This window comes from Camelina sativa, chromosome 10, assembly GCF_030686135.1.
Source record: "Camelina sativa cultivar CO46 ecotype springtype chromosome 10, ASM3068613v1".
Classification (NCBI taxonomy): Eukaryota; Viridiplantae; Streptophyta; class Magnoliopsida; order Brassicales; family Brassicaceae; genus Camelina; species Camelina sativa.
Genome location: NC_141889.1, coordinates 10177021 through 10200443, shown reverse-complemented (window position 1 = coordinate 10200443; position 23423 = coordinate 10177021). Strand labels below are relative to the sequence as shown.

The 23423-nt window shown below is 32.0% G+C and overlaps 3 protein-coding genes and 1 long non-coding RNA gene across 10 annotated transcripts; 2 read left to right on the top strand and 2 right to left on the bottom strand.

Annotated features, from left to right (window-relative positions):
* Positions 1-1480: 1480 nt before the first annotated feature.
* Positions 1481-3153, bottom strand: LOC104720253 (uncharacterized). Its single transcript, XM_010438188.2, has 4 exons — positions 3019-3153; positions 2804-2912; positions 2195-2683; positions 1481-2055 (listed from the first exon to the last, which is right to left on the bottom strand). The coding sequence occupies exons 1-4, from the start codon at positions 3151-3153 to the stop codon at positions 1481-1483; spliced, it is 1308 nt and encodes a 435-aa protein (XP_010436490.2).
* A 9197-nt stretch (positions 3154-12350) lies between these two features.
* Positions 12351-14470, top strand: LOC147935956 (uncharacterized). Of its 2 annotated transcripts, none has more exons than XR_015568300.1 (2): positions 12351-12694; positions 12950-14470. It is a non-coding gene; the product is annotated as an uncharacterized LOC147935956 (long non-coding RNA). The 2 variants fall into 2 exon arrangements; XR_015568301.1 differs by having other exon boundaries at positions 12693-12830.
* A 2414-nt stretch (positions 14471-16884) lies between these two features.
* Positions 16885-19277, bottom strand: LOC104718434 (heat stress transcription factor A-4a). 6 transcript variants are annotated; one of them, XM_019231300.2, is made up of 3 exons: positions 18789-19277; positions 18163-18443; positions 16885-18062 (listed from the first exon to the last, which is right to left on the bottom strand). In XM_019231300.2, exons 2-3 carry the CDS (start codon positions 18382-18384, stop codon positions 17109-17111), a joined length of 1176 nt encoding a protein of 391 aa, XP_019086845.1. In that variant the 5' UTR covers positions 18385-18443; positions 18789-19277; the 3' UTR covers positions 16885-17108. The 6 variants fall into 6 exon arrangements, with proteins under 6 accessions (XP_019086845.1, XP_010434486.1, XP_010434485.1 ...); XM_010436184.3 differs by having other exon boundaries at positions 18163-18446; positions 18946-19277; XM_010436183.3 differs by having other exon boundaries at positions 18946-19277.
* A 2825-nt stretch (positions 19278-22102) lies between these two features.
* LOC147935955 (uncharacterized) lies at positions 22103-23197 on the top strand. The gene is made up of 3 exons (XM_087468534.1): positions 22103-22380; positions 22558-22840; positions 22907-23197. The coding sequence occupies exons 1-3, from the start codon at positions 22103-22105 to the stop codon at positions 23195-23197; spliced, it is 852 nt and encodes a 283-aa protein (XP_087324660.1).
* The last annotated feature ends 226 nt before the right edge of the window (positions 23198-23423 follow it).

Sequence of the window (23423 nt, the reverse complement as noted above, 5' to 3'; positions counted from 1 at the left end):
ACAAAGATTTCAAAACTATATTAACAGATTTTAAGCATCTATTTTGAGAAAAAGTCAGAATTTGTCTTTACATTGAAATAAATGAATGTTTCCAAAACTATTTAACACTCACATATAACTATTTTAGTATTAAAGTTCAATTTGTATTCTTCTATGGAAGGGACCATTACAAAAGGTTCCAAATTTCCTAAAAAGACACTAGATTTCTCAACACAAAGATATCAAAAACCTAAATTCACGGAGTTCAAGTTAATATATTTAAAACTAATTTAAGGAAAACGTACCAAAAGAGATGGGATGATTGATTCTTCCTCGAAAAATATCATCCAAATCTTCGAATCGGAAATAATTTTTGGAATTTATCGATTCCTTTAGAGTCATGGTTGTTTCATCCGTAAACTTGATTTGATAAGGATGATGGGTATTCCTCTCCTTGAGGGTTGGTTTGATGAGTTTGAAATCCCTAATATCATACCATTCATCTTCGTCAATGTACTTCCGGAGCTTGCGAAGTGTAGTTGGTACAAAGACGGCCTCAATTGTGTCACCCTTGAAAGTTAGATAAACATTGTGTAAGAATCCTATGAGTTAAGAACTGTTTTAAATCAAACATAAGTAGAATTCTCGTTCTATTAATACTCTAACCTTTTCGTCCACAAGAAGAAGAACCCGTTTTGTGAAGAATTCGTTGACATACCAAGAATTTAAGACCTTGGCGTAGATACACCATCTCGTCTTGTCGGGATGAAGATGAGATATAGAATCGTACTTCATGATTTCCACAAATTAGGGTTTTCCTGTTTATCCTCTGTTAACAAAAACGAAAAGGGGATTGGAGATTTGTAAGAATACAAACAGTCACGATTAAACGTTGCGTCTTATACTTGTTAGCGTCTCTTAACTTTTATCTAGACTGTTAAGTATTTTAATAATTATTATTGTATGTATAATAAAAGTTGTAATAATGGTATTACTAACAATTTTATTTTTCAAAACAACATTGTTGAAACTAATTAAATGTAATGATGTGTAAAATTTAAAATAAGATGCCCTTAGAATAAGAGAATATTAGAATTTGGTTTTCTCTAAATTGAAAGTTTATATCATAATGACATAACAATCCTATTATTTGAGATATGTTAGAGTTAAGCATTTTATAGTTTATATATAAACTTAAGATATATCTAACAATTACATAATTTTAATCAACATTGTTGAAACTAATAAAATGTGATATTTTCCTCTAGTCCTTCTTTTATAATATAGAATAAGAGGATAATAAGGATATGTTTTTGTCCAATGTGAAAGTCTACACCCTTTTGACATAACATTCTTATCATTTGAGAGAAGCTAAAGTAAAATTTAGTAAAAAATGGGGCAAACAAAGTTTTATAAATATAATTAAAACCAATTTATTATAAAAGATAAAACAAAGTTCAAGACTAACAATCCAAAACAATAATGCAATTTCAAACCATAATTAGACAGTCTCAAATATCTCTTTGTAAACAACATTAAGTGTTTTATTCTGACACTTCCCATCTTTATCTGTAACTAACACCTTTAGCCCTTTTCTGGTTGTGACTCTAGAGAAGGCAACATAAAGCTGTCCATGTGTGAAAACCGGTTTCGGTAGAAACAATCCGACATGTTCTAGTGTTTGACATTGACTCTTGTTTATAGTAATTGCAAACGCCACAGTAACAGGAAACTGTCGTCGCCTCATACGAAAGGGAAACTTTGCATGAGGTGGACTAACATATATCCTAGGGATAAGTACCCTATCACCAACATTTTTTCCTGTCACGATTCTTGTTTCGATTACATGATTTGCCATCTGGGTAATAATTAGTCTCGTACCGTTACACAAACCTCCCTTTGGATATATATTCCTTAACAACATGACATGTGCTCCTATTTTCAACGTCAAAACATGGCTTGGCAATCCTGAAACTTGTATATTGTTTAGGAATTCCTGAGTGTAGATCATATCATCATGTCCGCTTGTGTCAGACGTTTCAATACTATCAGAGCTAAGATATCGTCTCTCTTCACCTATGATCAACAAAAATAAAGAATTTTAGGTATGTTTTAATAAATATTTTTAAATAAAAACTTTTTCTTCAATATCCATATTTTTAAATAATTTTTTTTATCCAATATCTATATTCCATATTCTATTTAATTTGCATACCTGGGAGCTTAGTAAACATAAACTGATTTGTCTTATCAACATTGTCGTTCCTTGGACTTAGAATAGCTCTTTCACTAAAGAATTTTGGATCAGTCCTCGTTGCAAAACGTTCTCCGTAAATCTCTTTAACTATTGCTTCAATAGGATTCCCACTTGTATTAATTAATAAATCATTAGGAATTTCAATCTCCACATCCCCACTATTTGTCTCGTTGATTTTCCCATCCCCGATATCAAGAAGCCACTTTGAGAAAATAGCGAGAGCACCCGCGTCCATACTATTACTTGCCTTGCGAAGTCTCAAATTTTCGGTAAGTTTAAGAACTTTACAACTATTCCAAAGAACAGATGAGTTTATAGATGCTAAAATTGTCGCCACTCTTCCTCCTTCGGTAATAACAGGTAGTATTTGTCTAAAATCACCTCCTAACACTATTACTTTACCTCCAAATATCTGGTCACACTTCATGATATCTCGCAAACTCCTATCTAAAGTTTCATAACAAAGGATAAAATTGTCAGTACTTCGCGGACATGTTGGGATCATTTTTGTTTTATCATGGATCAGGATCTGAAACAGATGGTTTGAATTCCTGAATGATTGTTGACCTTCAATCACTAAAAATCCAGTAATCTCGCACCAGTCTCCTTCCTTGATTTTTTCATAGTATCTTGATACATAAAGATCCACATCTATCTTGGCATCAATCCTATTTCCCTATAAGAGAAACACAAATTAGCATTTAATTGTTTTATTTTTGTTGTACATCTCATTTGGTATTTGAAAATAATTACGACAATTTGGGAGGAGGAAGAAGAATTACCCTCTCGTCTACCAAAATCAAACTTTGATAAAAAGGCTGTCCTTGAATAAAATGAGGTGGCCATTCTCTTAGAATTTTCACAGCAACTTCCGGGTTACGTAAGGTCGGATTCAGATCTTTTACGTACAGCACCATCCTGTTTAGGAATTTTTTTCCTTTTTTTCGAGTATTTAGAAGCAAGTAGAAGTTTCAGAGAGAAGTTCAAATATTACAGTAACTTATTTGTAGTTCATATATTCATAAACTAAAGAAGATAAGGATTATAAGAATCAGATTTCTAGATTTGTGTGGATTATATAAAAACTCGTGGTCTACACAGGGAAAGCTGCATGTGTCTTTGTTCGACAAGAATGATCAATGTTTTATTATTAAAATAAAATACTTTATTTTTAAAAATTTAACTGGACATTTGAAACTCTAAATTTCAATTTGCATGACTATCTTTGCATTATTCAACTTGCATGCTGACATTTTTTTTATCATCATGCATTGGCCTTTCGCATATTTGTTACGTTTTTTGCTGAAATTTTATTGGAAACTTCAAAGTCTTTGTCTTTACATTTTTTTCAAAATATTTAATATGTAGATATTTTTATCAAAATAATGATAAAAGAAAAATCTTATGGTTAATTTAACCATAAATCGATATATGTAAATAAATTTAAACTGTCAATCATTTAAAATCAAAAAATTAGAATCCATATATCATTTGAATATAAAATAATTAAAACCCCCTAAAATCCATAATAAGCAAAAACAAAATAAGAAGTCGTTAGTCTTCTATTTGCGAGTCCTCTTCCTTGGTCTCCTATAATTTAGTTAATCAATACATGTAAAACATTATAAACGAATCTCTAGAATGTTTACATCTAATATATAACATGAACAGAGATGATAATCTTACAATTCCATCATTTTCGACTCATCTGGAATTTGCGGATTGAGTATTATTTGCGTACAAACTGTAGAAGATATACTTCTTTTTCCTGCAAAGTTAGAACAGATTTTTTTTATAATATTTGATCAAAAAAACTGAGCAATAAATATCGTCAAATTGAATATATACCTTGGAAAACTTCAATAACACCCCATCGAATAACACAAATTAAACGATCACCCCGGTAAGATTTATAAGTATCGTAGAATTTTGCAGCCGATCTTTCGAATAACTCACACCTTATTAGGGTTCCACTAAAATATCAATAATTAAAACTTATGCTTCAATGTAATTCAAGATCATAATTATCTATAATATATATATATATATATATATATATTATAAGAGTATTATAATTCACCTGAAATCACGTAGATCAAAAGATATTTTGTGGTTAATAGAGTTATCTTCTGCTTTACTATTTATTGCGAGATTTTCTTCAGAAATTTGCATCTCATTGTTATCTTCATCCTCCTCTAAATCTTGGATATAGTTATCCTCATTATGATCATCGTTATCACTATTATCTGATTGGTATTCGACTTCATCATCAGTTTCTTCATCAATAGCATCACATTCTTCATCCATTACATCATAAGAATCATCATCTCCTTCATCGCTTCCTTCTTGTATATAATCAGAATCGTCCTGATCTCCAACATTACTGTCGTCATCAGATTCTTCAAAGACTGTACAATCTATTTTTGAGTGATCATGGTAAGAAGCGTTTTTATTTTTTTTCTGAACCAAATCGAGTACAATACTTAAACAACATACGAATATTGTCACTTTGTGTTGCGTCATCAGATTTCTCATGATTTTTAGACTTACTGTTCTCGTCTTCTTTTTGTAATTTCCTGAAATTACATCTGAATTCCCCAACATTGACAACCTCACCGATGACATCTGTATAATAGTTCAAATACAAAGATTTACTAATAACAATTGAAATTAATTTTATAATAACGAAAACAATTACTCACCCACTAAGTAATCTTCACATTGGGTACCATCATTAATGAGTTTTAAATCGATGAAATCATAGAAATTTTCCCCTCCAACAATTGAATTCTCTTTGATCGTGGTATTATACAAAATAACTATTTTGTAACGATGTGTGGTAGCTAAACATGAACCATACTGCTCAACAACCTTAAAGTCTCCGAAATCGAGCCAATCACCAACGTTGAACTTGGAGACAAAACAATCATAAACTTCTCCACGAAAGGAACATTGGACCTTTACACCCTAATAAAACATAGTATTAATAATTGTCACATAATATGATTTTATATGTCAAAATAATATGCTCAACGCTTGCAAATTAAAACTTTCAGGTATAACTGCATATACGCTTTATTTTTGGAATACATAATGAGCTAATTATTAGAATAAAGTAAATACCTTAATATAAGATAAAACCATCTCCAAACATGGACCTTTTTCTTCCCACAAACACAAGACTTTCACACGAATTTTCCATTCATATTTCGATGAATTCAAACGCGAAACATCATCGAAAAGGCTATAACTAACCTTAGTTTTCTGTTTTTTGCTTTCTTCTTTGTTTTAGGTTGAATGTCAAAAAAGTCGAATAGACGTATATATATATGTAATTTAATAAATATTAGATATATACATTTTTTTGATAAGTGGTATTTAAGAATATATGTTTACCAATTTTTAAAAATAATTTCTATAGATTTCCAGACTTAAATTTCTTTATTACATTTCCCTTTATTTTAGAGATAATAGTAAACTTCTTAATGTTTATCATTACGACTTTTAATGTGTATTTATATTTTCCATTTTTACATAAATCGTGATAATACACTTTATTCTGTTATGTTTTGAATATGGAATACTTCTTAAGTTTATCCACTCTGCTTGACATAATGTAAAGTTAATAAATTTTAAAATTTCATCAAAAATAATAATTATTACATTTTAAAAAATTCAGCCTGAAAAAGATATATATAAACCATTTTCATATACTTTACAGGTACTTGATTCGTTTACTACTATCATTCATATGTACAATTTCAGAATTTAAAATATACAATTTCACGACATATTGAAATTTACACGATGATGCAAGAACTTTAAGTTTTGGTCGATTGTATTGCTACTAATGGAATTTCGGTACGCACATTTTTCATTGTTGACACGTCTCATCTCATTTACTTATAGAACAAAATATAAAGCATTGTAAATTTTTAATTAAAAAATTAAACATTGTAGGAATATTATTATTTCATGAAATATTCATCCATATAAAACAATATCCAGAAAACAACAATTGTAAGATCTCAGAACATTCCTCATATTATTCTCTAAAATATGTCCTTCCATATGCAGTCTATTTTAAAAAAAAACAAAATATGTTACATTAAATATAATAAAATCTATAAGAATATATTTTCGGTAATTACCGTATATCTTAAATAGAAAGGAAACGACTTAGATTCTTTGCGATAAATACATTCACTGCAGATAATATCAAAAAAAATAGGATTAGAGTTAAAGATTTACGAATAAACGCTAGTATCATGTTTCTATAAAAGAATTAATATCAGGGTGACCTTTAAACACAAATAGTTACCGTGATAATACCAAACTAAACAATTTTAACAAACGTTATAACATTATTTTATCAAAGAATTAGGGTTAAGACTGTTGTTTTAACATAAACAACTACCGAGCAATAGCCATAAGACGTCGTTCTGCTGACCCTGCATCTTTCACCTGCTGATTAATAATTAATCAATCTAAATTATATCCAAGAAAATAAGAATAAGTAATTTTGAACATTAACATACACTTTAATTAAAATTATACCATAGATATTGGGATATTATTAGCACCAATCATAGCCTTTCTACAAAAAAAAAACAGTAACTACAAAATATTAGTATGATTTCTGAATCAAAATTATAATATTAATAATCTTTCTTATAAAATTTTAAACAATACCTGAGTGTCACCATACGAACATTGGTGGATTCATCTAAATAATGTTTTAATTTAGTTCATTAGGAAATATTTATAATAATATTAACCAAAGAGTTTTTAATTTAGCAACATACCTCTTAGCAATGATGAGGAAGCATAAATCAAATAAATACATTCAATAGACTTTGCCACCTCTACCTATAGATTTACATTTATTTATTAGAGCGAGAAACACATGAATAAATGTCAATAAAGATGATATAATAGTTTAGTATTACAATTACCAAACATCTTTCATTAATATTAGCATCTTTCAAAGTGTTCCTGTAACTATAAACATGAGACTTTTAATTTAACAACATCAAGGTATAAAGGAACTAAATTTAGGTATACAAAAAAATAAGATACCTAATTTTCTTGTGTGGGCACATAGAACTAAGATCACAACCATCTACTAACTCACCTGAAACATAAGAATTAGTATTATTTGATTTACAAATCTTTAATTAATTCAAGAAAATATACAATATAATTAAATGAGTAATGAAACCATACACAAAGTTTTGGTGATGCTTGAACTAGCGTTCCAAACAAATACTACAGAAAAATGATATGAATAATTAGAACACGAACACGAATACGAAGATCCATATAAAAGATCATCAAGACTATAATACAAATATAAATTCGAGAACATGAGAGTAATTTAGGGTTTTTTTTAAGATTTCGAATTATGGAGAATGGTTAGGGGTGTACCTATTTATATTAATGAATAACCTATATTTTTAGGGTTTCGAAGAAGTCGGTATATTTTGGTTGAGTTTTCTATTAATCCCAATATTTCAGATTTTAGTGTTTCAAAACTTATAGAAATCATGTTTTTGACGATTATATAGATTAGATAATTAAGAAAATTAATCTTTTAAATCTTTTTAATTAATCTAAAGGGTATAAGGTCCAGATTTGAATCTCATTAATGACAAATTAGTAATTTTAAGTCTGAGGATGAATGTGGTGCGTTTCAACAACTTAAATAGAGAATAAAAGCTTGTCCGATTTTTTTTTAAGGGCAATTTCATTAAGGGTAAATGACGTCAATTTTTGTGAGAATGGCTGTGAGCCCTTTCGACTTCTCCTTTAATATATTAGATTATACTTCTTTAAAAAAAAACAATTGAATTTCTTTTAAAAGTTTAATAATTATTCATGATTTATTAAATAAATTTCATACAAATTTTTTCACTGCGTTAAAATTAGTATTTATTTTTGAATATTTCACGGGTGAAACATATTTTTATATAAAATAAACGTAAATTTGAATAAAACAAAAAAAAGAATTATTTACAAATTTTATTTTATACAAACAAATATCAAACCTAAATAATAATTTTATTTGAAATGATTTATCCGTACTATGTGCGGGTTGTTACCTAGTTGATTATTATCTTAGATGTTGGGTTTAAATTACCGACATTTTTTCTTTGAAGAAATTGGGGAACTTTGTTCGCCAGGGTAGTGTAAAAAGATGACTAATTTACATAAAAGTCACATTCACACAAATCTGTCATTATGCTAATGCTCTAGTAGTCCACCAATTGCCATTCACTTAACTTGTCTTCCAAATTTCACCATTTATCCAATTTTGTCAATTAAAAATAAATCAATGCATATACATAAAGTATTGTATAGTAGTATACTTCTTTTTAACGGCCAAAAAGTATCGTCCCGTTTATAGCTTAAAACAAAAAGGGAGCATTGACGTCTGTAACACACTAATGCTTATAAAGGTTCGGATGATTATTTCTCCGATCATCGCCCACATTAATGTTTTTTATTCAAACCATAGAAAATAAAATCGACGTATAATGCTAAATTCCGAAACAAATCAAATCTATGTATGGACCTATGTTAAAATAGTAAGCTTTAGTGAGATTGTCTAAAACAAAATTTATTGTTCTAAAAGAATTTGTATTTGCGCACGCACCAGATTTTAATTAAAAACATTGTCTATCAATATAAATTATTAAACTTAAATATAATCATTTAAATTTTTGAACATAAATCTATATAAACACTAATCTTATTTCATTAAGTAATATTCAACATAGATATTTGTTGACGATAATGTTTTTTTGATAAATAAATAATTTGGTATATATCACGTGGTAACTAAGCTCATCTTAAAAATTCGCAGAAAAATAACCGGTATTGATGACTTCCTCATAATCTTTTATCTTTAAGAGAATTTCTTTCTTATTCATATTACATGAAAACATTCTTAAAGGTTTTGATGTTGATTATCGATTATTGACCTAATTGTATATATTAGATGTTGATACTAACACAACAATATTCCGTATAAAATCTGAATATACCAAAACTCTTGAACATTACTTAGTGTAAAGGTACATATATAATATCATATTGTTAATTGTTATAACATTTTTACCCATTGAAGCAAGTTCAGCGTACAATAAAAGAATTCTCGACCAATTCACTTTCAACTTTTTTTGTTTAAAATATTATAAATACAATTACATAAATTTTGTTTCATTCAACCATAATTTCAAAATTTACTTCCATTCTAAAACTCATTAAAATATTTGAAATTTTAAATTGTGGTCAATTTAAAAGAAAAGTTAAATTATATTATTATCACTAATAAAGAATTTATAGTATTGTTTTCTTATTTTAACATTTTATTTATTTTACATAATTAATTTTCTATTTATTTAAACTCTCTATTAATTATAGGTAACACAAATATGGACTAAATGAATAGATTAATTTTATTTTAAAGTTAAAAAAATAATGTTCCTTAGGTGGCAGAATGAGAAGAGAGGAAATCTAACTTTATAGATATAGATTCACTTTCAATTTTTTTTGTTTAAAATATTATAAATACAATTACATAAATTTTGTTTTATTCTACCATGAATTTGAAATTTACTTCCATTTTAAAAATTACTAACACATTTGAATATTAAATTATGATCAGTTTAAAAAAAAGTTAAATTATATAATTATCACTAATAAAGAATTTATAGTATTGTTTTCTTATTTTATAATTTTCTTTATTTTACATAATTAAAATTTTTATTTATTTAGACTCTTTATTTATTATAGATGTATAGGTAACATAAATATGGACTAAATGAATATTTTAAGTTTTTTTTTTAAAGTTAAAAAAAATAATGTTGCTTAGGTGGCATAACGAGAAGAGATGAAAGTTAATTTTATAGATATAAATAATAAATTAACTGTCATGGCATTTGTATTAAAGAAATAGAGATTACATACACATGTGGTAACTAAGCAATAGCAATAGACGTGTAGATGAAATTAAAATTACACATCATGTATACAAAAGTGGTAATTAAGAAGACCTAATGCTACACGAAAACACACTTACGCTTAACCAAGTCAGCAAACATGCATATAGCCGAAACAAAACTTAAAGAACAAGTCTAGTAGCCAGGATATGTATAAGCTAATCTCCTATATAAACATAGGTGATTGCGTTTAGTTACAGTATCACAAACGAAATTTATTCTAATCACAATTAAAAAAAAAAAAAAAAAAAAAAAAAAAAAAAAAAAACAAAAACAAAAGAAATCGAGAAGAAGAGAGAGTAAGAACAGAGCGCTATGGAGAGCAAGAGAAAACAATTGTCTGAGAACTTGCGCGACCTGACTAAAGCCGTCAATGTGCGCGTGCGCAACAACACGACGACGGAGGCTGAGTTAGAAGCAATTGCCGAGAAGCTTCTCCAGTGCTGCATTGATATCATGGCGATCACGGTGAGACCGGTGGAGGGAGTGGCCGGACCATCGGAGAAACCATCGAAGGCCAACAAAGCGAAACCATGATCGGCAACTGAAAGATCACCATGATCGACGTCCACGTACGGCGGTATCAAAGTTATGAAGAAATAATATATATGTAACGAGAGAGGATAATGACCTATCTTTTATAATTTCTAAATAATCATGGTTGTTCCTATTAAGACAACCTAGCTGATGATGGTATAGACAAACGTTATAATTTATAACAAAACAGGATGCTCGTTTCTAAATATAACCATGTGGAATTATTATATATAACGAATTTACGATGTTCTTTTTCATCTCTAAATAATGATATATGTATGCACAAATCTAATTAAAATAAATGAATTAATTTCACAAATAATAATGGGTAAAAACGAAACTGCATGCTCATTAGACATGTTACTTCTCTAGCTCTTAGAAAGTTCATATTTTAACTCTTTTCACATTTTTAGACGAAAATGATATTGCTATTGACGAAAAATATGACACACCCAGCCCAATGAACGCGATTTTAGCCTCCATCCACAACAATGTCAATCCACCATGTGGTTTCAATGAATCTTTTGAACACACACTTAATATGAACCACCTCACAATTCAACCCTCTATCAGTTTAACACGCGATACCTTATCCTTTAAATAATGTTGGACACGCGACAAAAATTTGAGTTTTAGCTGTGAGATCTAGACCCTCTGATTATAGAAAAGTTCACCTTCAAGCACAAGAAAACACATACTACTAGAACAATCGGTTTCATGGCAAGTAGATGGTTAAATCATATTCATATATCATCATGAAAGATGGATTAAGTTACCAGTAGATTGTGAAAAATAAGCAAGGTATAGAGGGTGGAGGTTGTTTCAGAAACATAAGAAAATGTTATTAACATTAACGTAACAAGATATATTTGCTTGCTACTGTGTATCTTAAGCTAAACATAGAAACATAAATGGAACTCTCTCCCCATTTTTCTAACAAGTTCCCTTTTTGGGCTTTTTGGAATTTGGACCCTTATTTGTGGGAATCCACTTTCTGCCGGTCCACCGTATCTATTCGGTTTGCATTAACAACTTCATGAGCTGGTTCATTTTCGTTCAAATCATTTTTCTAAAATAATAACTTTAAGTTAAAAGTTGTATCTATAAAGTGTATAGATTACAATAATAAAATTTAGTAAATTTTTGTTAAGTTAAACTTTGGATCTATAATTTAAAATACAGTGTATAAATTACAGTAATAAAATTTAGTAAAATTTATTTAACTTAAACTTTGGATCTAGAACTTAAACTATATTTGTTAAACTAGTATTTATTATATGTAGGGAATATTGGATTGTTACCTAAATTGGTCTTTAAATTTTAAATATAATAAATTCTTATCAAAATTTAATACATTTTAGAAAAAATCAAAATATATCCTCTAAATTTAATATTAATTTGATTATTTAAATTCCTATAATATACAAGATACAATAGTATTATTGTGGATTTAAAAAAAAAAATAAAATCACTTTATTTTGGTAACATTTAATTTTTGGACCTATTTTTCTTGTAAATATTTATGAATTGTGAGTATATATAAAGACATGTAACTTTGCACACACAAAAAAAAAACAAGTTAAAGGGTGCTTAGACTGAAAGCAGATTTATTTGGATTTTGAAGCTTGGTTGAGATATATTAGATAATAATCTTCGTCTCGGTTTTGAGTGTGTAACGATTGTAGATTCAAAAATGGTAAACATGACTGAAAATGAAGGCTCATCAACCTCGATATCATTTTTCATCACCACAACATATGAAATGGTCGATGATGGTTCATCAGATTCAATCATTTCTTGGAGCCAGAGCAAGAGTTTCATCATTTGGAACTCGGAAGAGTTTTACAACCATCTAATTCAAAAATTCTGTTTCAAGGACAACAGTTCAATGTCCTTTTTCCTTTACCTTGATACACATGTAAGTTGTTTATATGATTACTTCTGTAAAATCATGTCATGATATATAGTTTTGTTGTCTTTCATGTGTCGGTGCTAGGGCTTTGAGCATGTGTCGGTGCTAGGTTTTTGGGTCGAGGAGATAATTGTTTATCATGGTTTGTTGTATTGTTTAACATTCAATTCTCGGTTGTTTGTATGTATACCCCAGTAGATGGGAGGATTACATTACTGAGTGTTTATAATAATACTCATGCATCTCAATTTGTGTTTGTAGTGCAGAGAAAAGGCAAAGTGTGATCATGGAATTAAGGCAATGAAGAGGAGGATGTTATAGAAGCTTGGTTGTTTGTTCTATGATGTTGTTAGGTTACTAGAATGGATTGGAGTGGTCTAGAACGGTTGTTTAAGATGTTATCTCATTGCTTTATGACTCTGTCTGTTATTGGTATCCAATTCATTGGTTATTGGTTAATATTTCTGTGGAGTTTCTGGTTTAATGTTATTGTTTATTTTCGCTGTATATTGATTGGGGTTAGAATGTTAGTGAGTATGGGATCACTAGTTTAATAATATATTAAAAACAAAAAAAATCGGCCGGGTCGTTTCAGTTTGGTATCAGAGCCCTTGCGGTTCTAGGTACGGGATCATTAGGCTTTGTGCTATTGATGTTGTAGATTTATATGCTTTGATTGATTATGTGAGTTAGTCAATTTTGTGTGGCATGAAGTCCTAGAACATCCTCTTCGAGCCTTCAATGTGATTCCACGATAAGTTGTGTTTTTGTGTATGGTTTAGATTGTTTGCTTAGCCTTCTGTTCATGGTAGTGCAGATGGTTAGAGGTGTTGCTGTTACGGGACGCGGACGTGGTAATGGACGCGGACGTAGTCGTGGTAAGGGCAGAGGTCCAACGGTTAGTGACACCGTGGATCAAAGTGTGACAGCAGCGGGCGTCGGCAAGTCGTAGGCATTCCAGGAGGGGTTTGTGAGTGTGGCCGGTGGTGGTGTCGATAAGACCATAGGAGCTGATGGAGTCGGTGTGGGTGGTGTCAGTGATGGTTTAGTCGGTGGTATTGGAGTTCCGGTTGCGGGAGTTTCAGTTGGTGGATCCCCTGGTGGAGGTATTGACCTAGCGGATTTGTTGGCGCAGTTGTTGGAGCGGTTACCGGGAGTTGTATCGGCATAAGCTCAGGTGGTTCCACCTGTGGCGGCAGAGTTGTAGCATCCAGTGGCTGCGGGTGTAAGAGCACATTCTTAGTATGTAAACATGTTGAGGGAGATGAGTAGGATCATACAGAGCATTTCTCGGGTGGTACCGACCCTATTGTAGCTGATGTATGGAGGACGAGGCTGGAATGCAACTTCTAGTATCTCGAAGATGACTTGGGTTGATTTCGTGGAAGAGATCAACTGCAAGTACTTTCCTCCTGAGGCATTAGACCGGTTGGAGGTGCAGTTTCTACAGTTATCTCAGGGGACTTAGACTGTGCATGAGTTAGACGTGGAGTTCTGATGTAGCACAAGGAGTGAAGTCGTGACAAACACTTCATGGGCTTTTACATGTTTGTCACGTGCGTGGGTTTTGTTTTTCTAGGACCTTCTTTTATTTTGATAAGTTTGCTTCCGGATCTTTAGGCTTATGTTTAGGAGTTTTGCTATTTTCATTAAGCTTATGATAAACTCTGCATCTCCTATATTAGGAGCAATCATCGTTTCGTTGTACTCAGTTTTTGCATAAGAAAATCAATAAAAGCCAAAAAAATAGGCAATCTTAATTGCCAAAGAGCTTTGTTTTGCTTAGCACTGAGGAGTATTCTCGCCCCTGATTCCTTAGCTTCCACTACTACACCAAGTTCAGTCGGCTTCTGATATATGGGGTCCGTGCGATGGAGTCCGAGGAGGCACATGTCATGAGGTTCATGAAGGTCCTTTATGATGATTTAAAGGTTCAATGCAGAGGACGAAGTTATCCTACAAGGGCGGAGCTGGTGGAGACCGCAGCGGAGATCGAGTAAGATATCTGGGCACATGCTGTGACAATTAGTCCAGCGGTCCAGCCGAAGACAGCTCATCTTCTTAGAATTTCTGGCAAGGGTGACAAGTCTGCGCAAAGAAGCAAGAGGAAGTGGAAAGTTATCTATAAACCGAGTGGTGCATGATGCTAAGGATGTGGTAACATGAACCATAAGATGGCTAGCTGTTTCCAAAAGAGTACTATGACAGTATCTCAGATGGCGGTTCTTGTATGCTAACACTGTAGGGAACATGGGTATCACAACTTTTTCGAGTAGATAAGTCGTGAAGCACACTCTGAAGGGATCACGATTTTTTCGAGGAGATAAGAACCAGGGAAGGACGGAATGTGTCCTCTCTCACTCTTTTCATTAGTTATTTGTTTTCTACTTTTTTTGTTCTCATTCAAGATCATAGGCTAAACCTGATTATCTAGCTAATTTCGAAGATGGCCTATTAATTTCTTTGTGAATTAACGCATGCATGCGCAAATAGCGTAGATGATCTGCATAACATCCTCCAAGCGGTCCTTTAAAGAGGAAACTGAATATGCATGGTAATATCTAAAAGTTTCATAAATGTTTTTTAATTAAAACTAAAAAAGGAAAATAAACTAATATCTAAAAAAAATTCAAAAAAATCCACCAATTCTTCAATAATTCTTTAAGTGTTGAAATGATGTAACATTTTTTTTCTTCGAAATTTATCAACAATTGCTCAAAAATTCCTTACAACATGCATATGTTACCGTTTAGACTCATAGTTAACACCTAAAGACAATATTATGTTAATTCTAGACACTGCTGCTCAAATTTCAAACCCAAGAAATTTGTAGCAAAATTTACAAAAAATAAATATTCTGTTAAGAAGTTTATTTCTTCAGTTACGTTAGTTCTTCTAGCTAAACAACAACATTAATTAGCAAACCGTAAAAAAAAAAAAAGAATGTTACAAACTAAAAGATTAAGTGAATAAGATACGCAGCATTTGAAGCTTACCTCGTCTACGAGATTATTAACGTGCGCAACAACATTTGTGTGGTACCTATCTAACACATCGGAAATATTTTCTCTAGCGTTCACGACTGGGTCCGCCATTGTAGCTTTTGCAAATGAACCAGCTGATAAAAAAAAGAAGAATAAAGTAAAGTAAAAGCTTGGGAAATGAAATTAAGATGAGAAGATGATGTTGATTAAGATGAGATTATATAGCCGAAACGTGATCATTTTAGGTAGGTCTTTTACAATAATACGAAAGAAGCTATGATCATCATTTCCCGTAAATTGTTTGAAACTTGATCGGATGTGGTTTACAATGACTGTGTAAGCAATATTATTTCTTCCTAAATCGTGTGTTAAGTTGTACCCACCAGCACATTGCATTAAGAATTACTGTTTTCAAAAATGTATAGAATTTATTTTTTAAAACCACATAATTAGGGTTTTCTCTAAATTCAAATTAATTAGTTTTTTTTGTAGTACTCTAATTCTTATTATTTTCCATTTGTGAGTAGTGAATTTCAAAACATCCACTTTTTATTAGTGGAAGCGGTTTAGTAATAATTGAATAATGGAAAAGTTACTGATCACATGTACTCTGGTTTATATCTTCTTTTTTTTTTAATTACATTGATTAATCAAAGAGAAATACGATCAGGAGCTAAATATATACCACCAAAAGTTTTCTGATTATAAATTACATTATACTTTTATTAAGAACACGAAATTAAAAGAATTATTCTCTTTTATTAATCTTTAAGAAAATCACTCAAAACTTAAAACTCTCTCTTATTTTCTCTAAAACTCATAAGTTATGCAACACCCTTGCATCTTCTTATATAGTAAAACCCTTAGACAAACTTTACTAATTCAAATAAAAAAACTAACTTATTAGGTAACTCCTCAATCTCAAATATGTATATTTAGCTTTTATCCGAGATCAACCTCATCTTATGGAGAACATTATTCGAGAGAGTATTAAAGAGGAGAAGGCGAAGCAAGTAAAGGATCTAGAGGTTTGACTTCAACCTATAGGACTTTCGGAAATTATGATTTCGTTCGAAGTCAATCGCATCTAGTGAACAACATCCATAAGTTCTAGCTTATTTTATCATTACCATTGAAGTTCAAGTTTTATCAGTATTATCTTGCCATTGTTATCTTTGTTAGTTCAACAGTTGCTTTACCATCTCTTTCTGCTTTTTGTTTTAATCCATTAATAAGTTTTTCGATTAAGCTCCCTAGTCCGAACAAGATTAATGTTACATAGTAGTAGTCGTCTGCTACAATGAAATGTGGAACATACATGTGATAATAAACAGCTGAACCAGACCCAAATACTATTAACCGAAGACAACAAAACTGCCAAAACCTATTTTACAAGAAACTAAAACAGACTAAAAGAGTTTAATCTTTTGACTTTATCAACTTCTCTCTGAAGAAGTCAGATGTCCAAGCTGTTCCGTAATTGTATTTACATTCCTTGAACTCCACCACAATTTCTCACTACGATCTTCAGCTTTATCCCGTTGCTCAGTTGAGCCAGGATTCTCTGAGAAGAACTGCTGCCAGAAAACATCATTCGCTCCTGCTACTGAAGGAGGAGGAGCAGCAACAGTATTGTTCTGTTCTTTCGTAACATCGGGCTCAGAGTTCATGTCGATGATCCTTGGAGAAGAAGGAGATTTGGGACGTTTATCGATACTTAGCTGTATGCAAGAAAGAGGAGGGCTTTCTGGACAAGTAGACGAGTCATCCACATCAAGTGTCATCATGCTTCTTGTTTGTAACATACTCTCACAAGAATCCGATACAAGATTCTCCCAAATCGCTATCGATGACCCTAACTGTTCAACCTGATGCTCTGTTGTGTGTGAAGACGGGCTTGTGGAACCTTCCTCTCTCACAACAACACATGTTTGGTTCTCTTCCATCATCGGTTCATCAGGCAAGAACCCGATCCTAGGGAACCTTCTTTTCCTCTCGTTTGGTTCGGGAACACACGGTGAGAGGTTCAAAGCAAGCCCTGGTTTTTCCAATACTTGAGAAACAAACGAAACCATTGTTTTCTGACGCTTCTCCATGCGTTGTAACCGTTCTTTTAGTTCTTTCACTTGCATCTCAAACCCTTCTCGTTCCTCATCTTGCTTTTGTAACTCTTCAAGCAACCCTTCTTTCTCTTTCGTCAATCTCTCGATCTGATTCTTCATCCTCACTCGTTCTGAATCCGTCAAGAGGTTTTGCTGAGCTTGAAGATTAGGTAAAGAGTGGCTATGAACAGGTTTGCGTCTATGAATGTTCTTCATAAGATGAGATTGACCTCTCACAAAATCATCATTTGCAAATTCCCACTGCTCAGGATCAGCTTTTCTAAAACCCTACAAAACATAACCCAAACCAAACTAAATTAAACAAACCAAAGTAGATGACTGAATCAAAATCAAACACACAAAACACAAAAGACCAACAAGCACTTACATATGTGTTAAGCTGACGGATAAAACTCGAGAAGTTGTTGTGCTTGAAGAATCTCGGAAGAAGATCTCTAGAAAAGTCCGGGGGATTCCAAACGATGAAACTCTTGTTGCTCTGACTCCACGAGACGATCGAATCCGATGAAGAATCATCAACCATCTCATAGGTTTTTGTAAGAAAAGGTGGTAGTGAGCTTGATGAACCTCCATGATTACTCTCATCCATCTCTAAAACACTTCCAAATCTTTTAAACAAAACCACAACTTTCAACTCCTTGATTCAATCTACTGCCACAAAAAGCAGAGCAAGTTATATTAACTATAAGCTTCAAGAACCAAAGATACAAGCTTTCAAGTCAATAACTTTAGTACACATAAACTAGAGTTAAGGACTCACTAGTTTCGATCAAAATTGGATAAGATTCAAAACCCAAAATTCCCTTAAAAAAAAAAAGAAAGCTTCGAACTTGAAACAAAAACCCCAAAACCTCACCACTGTTTCTCAAAATGAAGCTAAAAGCTTCTAAGAAGCCCTTAAAACCATAAACCCCTTTAAAATTCAACGAATCTAGAAACCCTTTAAAACATTAAAATCTCACTTAATCAGAGAAATTAAAAAAAAGGAACAACCTTTTATATTGCTTCTGGAACCTTCTCTGCTTCTCGAACACAAAGAAAGAAAGAAAGAAAAAAGGCTTCTCGACTTGTGTGGGTATTTAAGTAAATCAAACAGAGAATATTATCAAACAGAAACGATTTGTCTTCTTATGTGTACTTCTCTCCTTACCATTATTGCCGCTGAAATATCAAAGTTTATCTGTGGAGAGAAGACCGTAGAAAAGTAAACGAGTCGCTTGACCCGGTGGGGAGCAGCTGCAGATTTACGACGAAGATTCGTCAAACCTTTCGTCGTTTTTAATTAGAACTACGCGTAACCGAGAAACAAAAAACAGAAGAAAGAAATTAGTGAGAGATTATATAAATTTCTGGGGATTTGTGAGTTTTTTAATTCAGGATTTTTTTTTTTAGCTTTTGATTTGATGAAGCCGTGTTCGAATCAGAACAGAACAGCTGTTTCATTGTTTCTGCTAAGATTGGGTTTGGTCGAATTTTTTATTTACTATTTTATTATTATTTCTTTTTTCTTTATATCAAAATCACCCCATGAGATGATGATAGAGCTGTTTTTAGCATATAGCTTTTTTAAAAAGTATAGAAAATGTGAAATAGTCAATGAATATAACAGAAAACAAAAAAAATCATTTAGAGATCTTGTTTGTTTGTGTGGTAATGTAGAAGCATTTATGACCGTGAAAAAAAAATTAGTTGTTATCTTTTGGAATTTATAAATAAAAAAAGTCTTGTTTTTTTGGAGGGCACGAAACGAAATTGAAAGGTCCACTTTGAATATTCTATTGTGAATTTGTGATGGCATTTCGTAGAGATATCATGCATGCCTTCTTTTTGTTTAATTAAACGTCTGAAAATTCTTTATTGTTAAATTTTGATGAATCATGAAACATACTGACATACTGTATTAGTTCATGGTAAAACAAATAGGAGGATATGTAAATAGTTTTTATGTGGTCGTACGTTGTCGATATACCAATTTTGGCATAGTAATCTGCAGTTGTACTGTTGTACACTTGTACTAGAAAAACTCATCTGTAAACTAAACATTGCAACGACGTGATTTTTATTAAACTAAAGAGGATGAGCTTGGATTTGCAAAAGTAAAAAGAACAACAAAAAAAAATCAGATATTGTCCTTAATTACAACTAGATTTCGCATTATGTAAACAAGAAATTGAATTAAGTCTGTATTCATTATGTAAGTTTAACGCTACTGTATAAGAAAAAAGTCGGGTTAAACTTGAATTTCAAGTATCACCTAGGTTTTAAAGTATCACCTGAAAGAGGATTTTAAATTCATGTCAAACGTTAGATTACACCTGTGGCAGTGTTCATGTAAAAGAATATTATGATGATATCAATCCGGTTCGACGAGCAAAATATTAATATTTCTCTAAATGATGTATACGTATGTGCTTAGTTCACTGTCCCCAGTCAACGGTATATTCCAAAATTCTGATAAGAAAAAATGAATTTATTTTTTTACCCAATTAAATAAGACAATAACTATTTTTTATATAAAAAACAATTGTCTAATTAAACTATAATAGTAACAAAAAAAATGAAAAGAAAAACTCAGTTTTAAACTCGAGTAAATGCTTTCTAGAAATTGTAGATAACCAGCATGCAATCGGAAAAAGAAATTGAATATGTAACATATGTAATGTGATTTACTATTGGTTTTGTTATTCAGTACTAGAAGTGATATACAATACATGGACTAAGATCTTGAATGGTTGGTTGGTACACTTCAGACCGGACTAAAGTCGGACCACTCCTCTATTTTTTACCATTCACACTTGTTGATAAACTCTATACTAATATCGGACCAAGTATAGACCAATAAAAATGTTATTATAGAGTGAACAATAACTCTATATTAAAATATAACTATTTATCCACATTTTTCTAGTTTACTTTAAAAATGCTCTATATTCTAAGATGGAGCTGAGCTACCAAATTACTAATACTTATTGGAGTGTGCGGTATGAACCAACCATTCAAAACCTAAATAAAATTGTTTAATAACAATGAAATGTTGTAAAACACTGGATGGTGGACTTCATAACCGGCCAATGTACAGCCCGTCCATGTACGGCCCATCAGACATAGGCCCATCGGCCATTACCTATTCCTAGTCGGTTTTAGTCTTTGTCTTTGTACTCTATATATATGTGTAACCTCGTTGAGACATTAATAATAAGAATAAGAACAAGAGATTTCTACCTTTGAATCTTCTAGTTTACAACACGTTATCAGCACGATAGTTTCTATATCTAGCTGAGTAAAAACTCTAAAACCCTAACCGCCGCCGTTCATACTTCTCTTTTCACCAAACCCTAAAACCGCCGCTTTCTTCTCCCTTTGTTCGTGGAAGCTCCTGTTCGGCAATCAGTTTGTGTTCAAGGGCAAGCAAGGTTCGTGATCAAAAGTTTTGTTGGAGTTTTGTTCGAGGTTCGTGGTCCGGGGTAAGTTATGTTCGGGAATCAAGCAAGGTTAAAACCAAGGTCTTTAGCTCCCGGTTCATGTCCAGTCAGATCCCAAACGGTGGAAGGTAAACTATGATCAAACCTCCTTAGAACCTATAAAATCGAATTTGGTACTTAATCTATAAGAACCCTAAACATACAAGTACACAATCTAACAAAGTTTAAATTCCTAAATCCTAAAACTTAAAATCGGATGTTAGGGTTGTTAGATTGTTTTGTGAATTGCACCAAAATATATCAAGCTTGAAATCGGATTGTTTGATTGTTTAAAATTGTTGCTTGATTGATTGTTGCATAAGAACCTAGAACTTGAGTTGTTAAATTCGATGGTTAAATCTAATTGTTCTAGGAATATTAAAAATCCGAATATTGCATGCATCCTTGAAATAATTAATTGAATTTGGCATAGAATTTTCCTGTAAATTTAGGTTGCATAAGAACCCTAAAATCCTAAATTAAAATCGATTTAGGTGTTTGAGAAATTCAAACCCTAAAACTAAAAACACTAAAATCGAAATTATTCTATGTTTGCATAGAAAAAATAAATTAGATAACTCCTAAATTAATTATAATCATTATCCTAAAGTTTAGAAAATATTTTGTTGTTATCTAAATTAAGAAAAAGGAAAATTTCTAAAATTATCTAAGAAAAGGAAATTCTAGTAAAAAGGAAATTATTGCATGCCTTAATCTATTTGATTTTGTTGTCTTGATTGCATGGAGTTAAACCACGAAATTTAAAGAAAAACAAGGCATGGTTCGGTCTTAAATACCGCATGACCTAAGATTAAATTGATGGCATAGTTCGGTCTTAAATACCGCATGGCCTATTGTTTGAATGCATGGTTCGGTCTTAAATACCGCATGCTAATCGGTTGTCTATTTCTGTTTATGCAGATAGCAAGGTTGAATAACCTAGACTATGCCGTTTTGGATGTCTCTGGAAACAACTACTTGAAGTGGGCATTGGACACCAAGATAAATTTGAAGTCAAAGGACTTGTTTGAATGCATTGAGGAGGATTACGATCCGACCGAAAAGAAAAAGTACAAGGCCATTCAACACATGCGCCATCACCTTGCTGAGAGTCTCAAAGAGCAGTACCTCACAATAGAGAATCCACTTGACCTTTGGACAGAGCTTAAACGCAGATACGGACACCAACAAATGGTGCTCCTACCAAAGGCTTAATTCGATTGGAAGAACCTAAGGATCCAGGATTACAAATCCGTGGATGAGTATAACTCTGAGCTTTTTAGGATTGTCTCACTCCTTAGGTTGTGTGGTACTGAAGTCACGGAGAGAGAGTTGCTAGAGAAGACTTTGTCTACTTTTAGTACTCACAATATAGTACTTCAGCAACAGTACCGTGAAAAAGGTTTCAAAACCTATGGGGATTTAATCTCATGCTTGTTACTAGCTGAGCAGAATAATGAGCTGTTGTTGATGAATAGTGCTATGAGACCTTCCGGTACAACCCCATTACCGGAAGCACACAAGGTTGATGTGGCAAAACAGAATGAGCCTAAACAGCCTAAAGAGCCCAAGGAGACCAACTACGTTCACAGAGAAAGACACTATGGCCGTGGCCGTGGTGGCAGAGGACGTGGTGGTCGTTGGGGCCAGGCAAGCCATTTTGATGGTTACGACTGTGGTGGCCGTGGCCGTGGTGGTAGGGGCCGTGGGTCCTTTAAACCGCAAATCAAGGCTAAATCGGTTTGTCACCGATGTGGTATGTCCAACCACTGGGCTAAGAACTGCAGAACGCCTAGGCATCTCATTGATGCATATCAAGAGACTTTGAAGAAAAATCCAGAGGCCAACTATGTGCATCTCGATGGTGAAGAGGACTTCGACCATGAGAATGATGATTCACTAGATTTTGAGACTTCCGATTGTTTGAAGGAAGATAACTAATTTTAGTTATGGATTTGGTTTAATTTCTATGCTTTCATGCTTTAATTTTATTTTATGTATTGGATGATTATTTAAATATTTCTTTGCTTATTCTATTTAAGTTTAAAATAAAAATTATTGTCATTATAGAAATGGCTGAGGATATGAGTGTGCTAGTGGTGGACAGTGGATCCAGCCACACAATTTTGAAAGACAAAAGATATTTTATAAACCTCATATTGAAAAA

Excerpts from the sequence above, each read along its gene's own strand:
- LOC147935955 (XM_087468534.1), top strand. The coding sequence starts at position 22,103 with ATGGCCTATTGTTTGAATGCATGGTTCGGTCTTAAATACCGCATGCTA. Across the intron at positions 22,381-22,557 it reads GCTGAGAGTCTCAAAGAGCA|GTTGTGTGGTACTGAAGTCA; the intron begins GTACCTCACAAT and ends CTCACTCCTTAG. Across the intron at positions 22,841-22,906 it reads AGCCCAAGGAGACCAACTAC|GCAAGCCATTTTGATGGTTA; the intron begins GTTCACAGAGAA and ends CGTTGGGGCCAG.
- LOC104720253 (XM_010438188.2), bottom strand. The coding sequence starts at position 3,153 with ATGGTGCTGTACGTAAAAGATCTGAATCCGACCTTACGTAACCCGGAA. Across the intron at positions 2,684-2,803 it reads TGGATTTTTAGTGATTGAAG|ATAGGAGTTTGCGAGATATC; the intron begins GTCAACAATCAT and ends ATGAAACTTTAG. Across the intron at positions 2,056-2,194 it reads TATGTTTACTAAGCTCCCAG|GTGAAGAGAGACGATATCTT; the intron begins GTATGCAAATTA and ends TGTTGATCATAG.
- LOC104718434 (XM_019231300.2), bottom strand. The coding sequence starts at position 18,384 with ATGGATGAGAGTAATCATGGAGGTTCATCAAGCTCACTACCACCTTTT. Across the intron at positions 18,063-18,162 it reads TCCGTCAGCTTAACACATAT|GGTTTTAGAAAAGCTGATCC; the intron begins GTAAGTGCTTGT and ends TATGTTTTGTAG.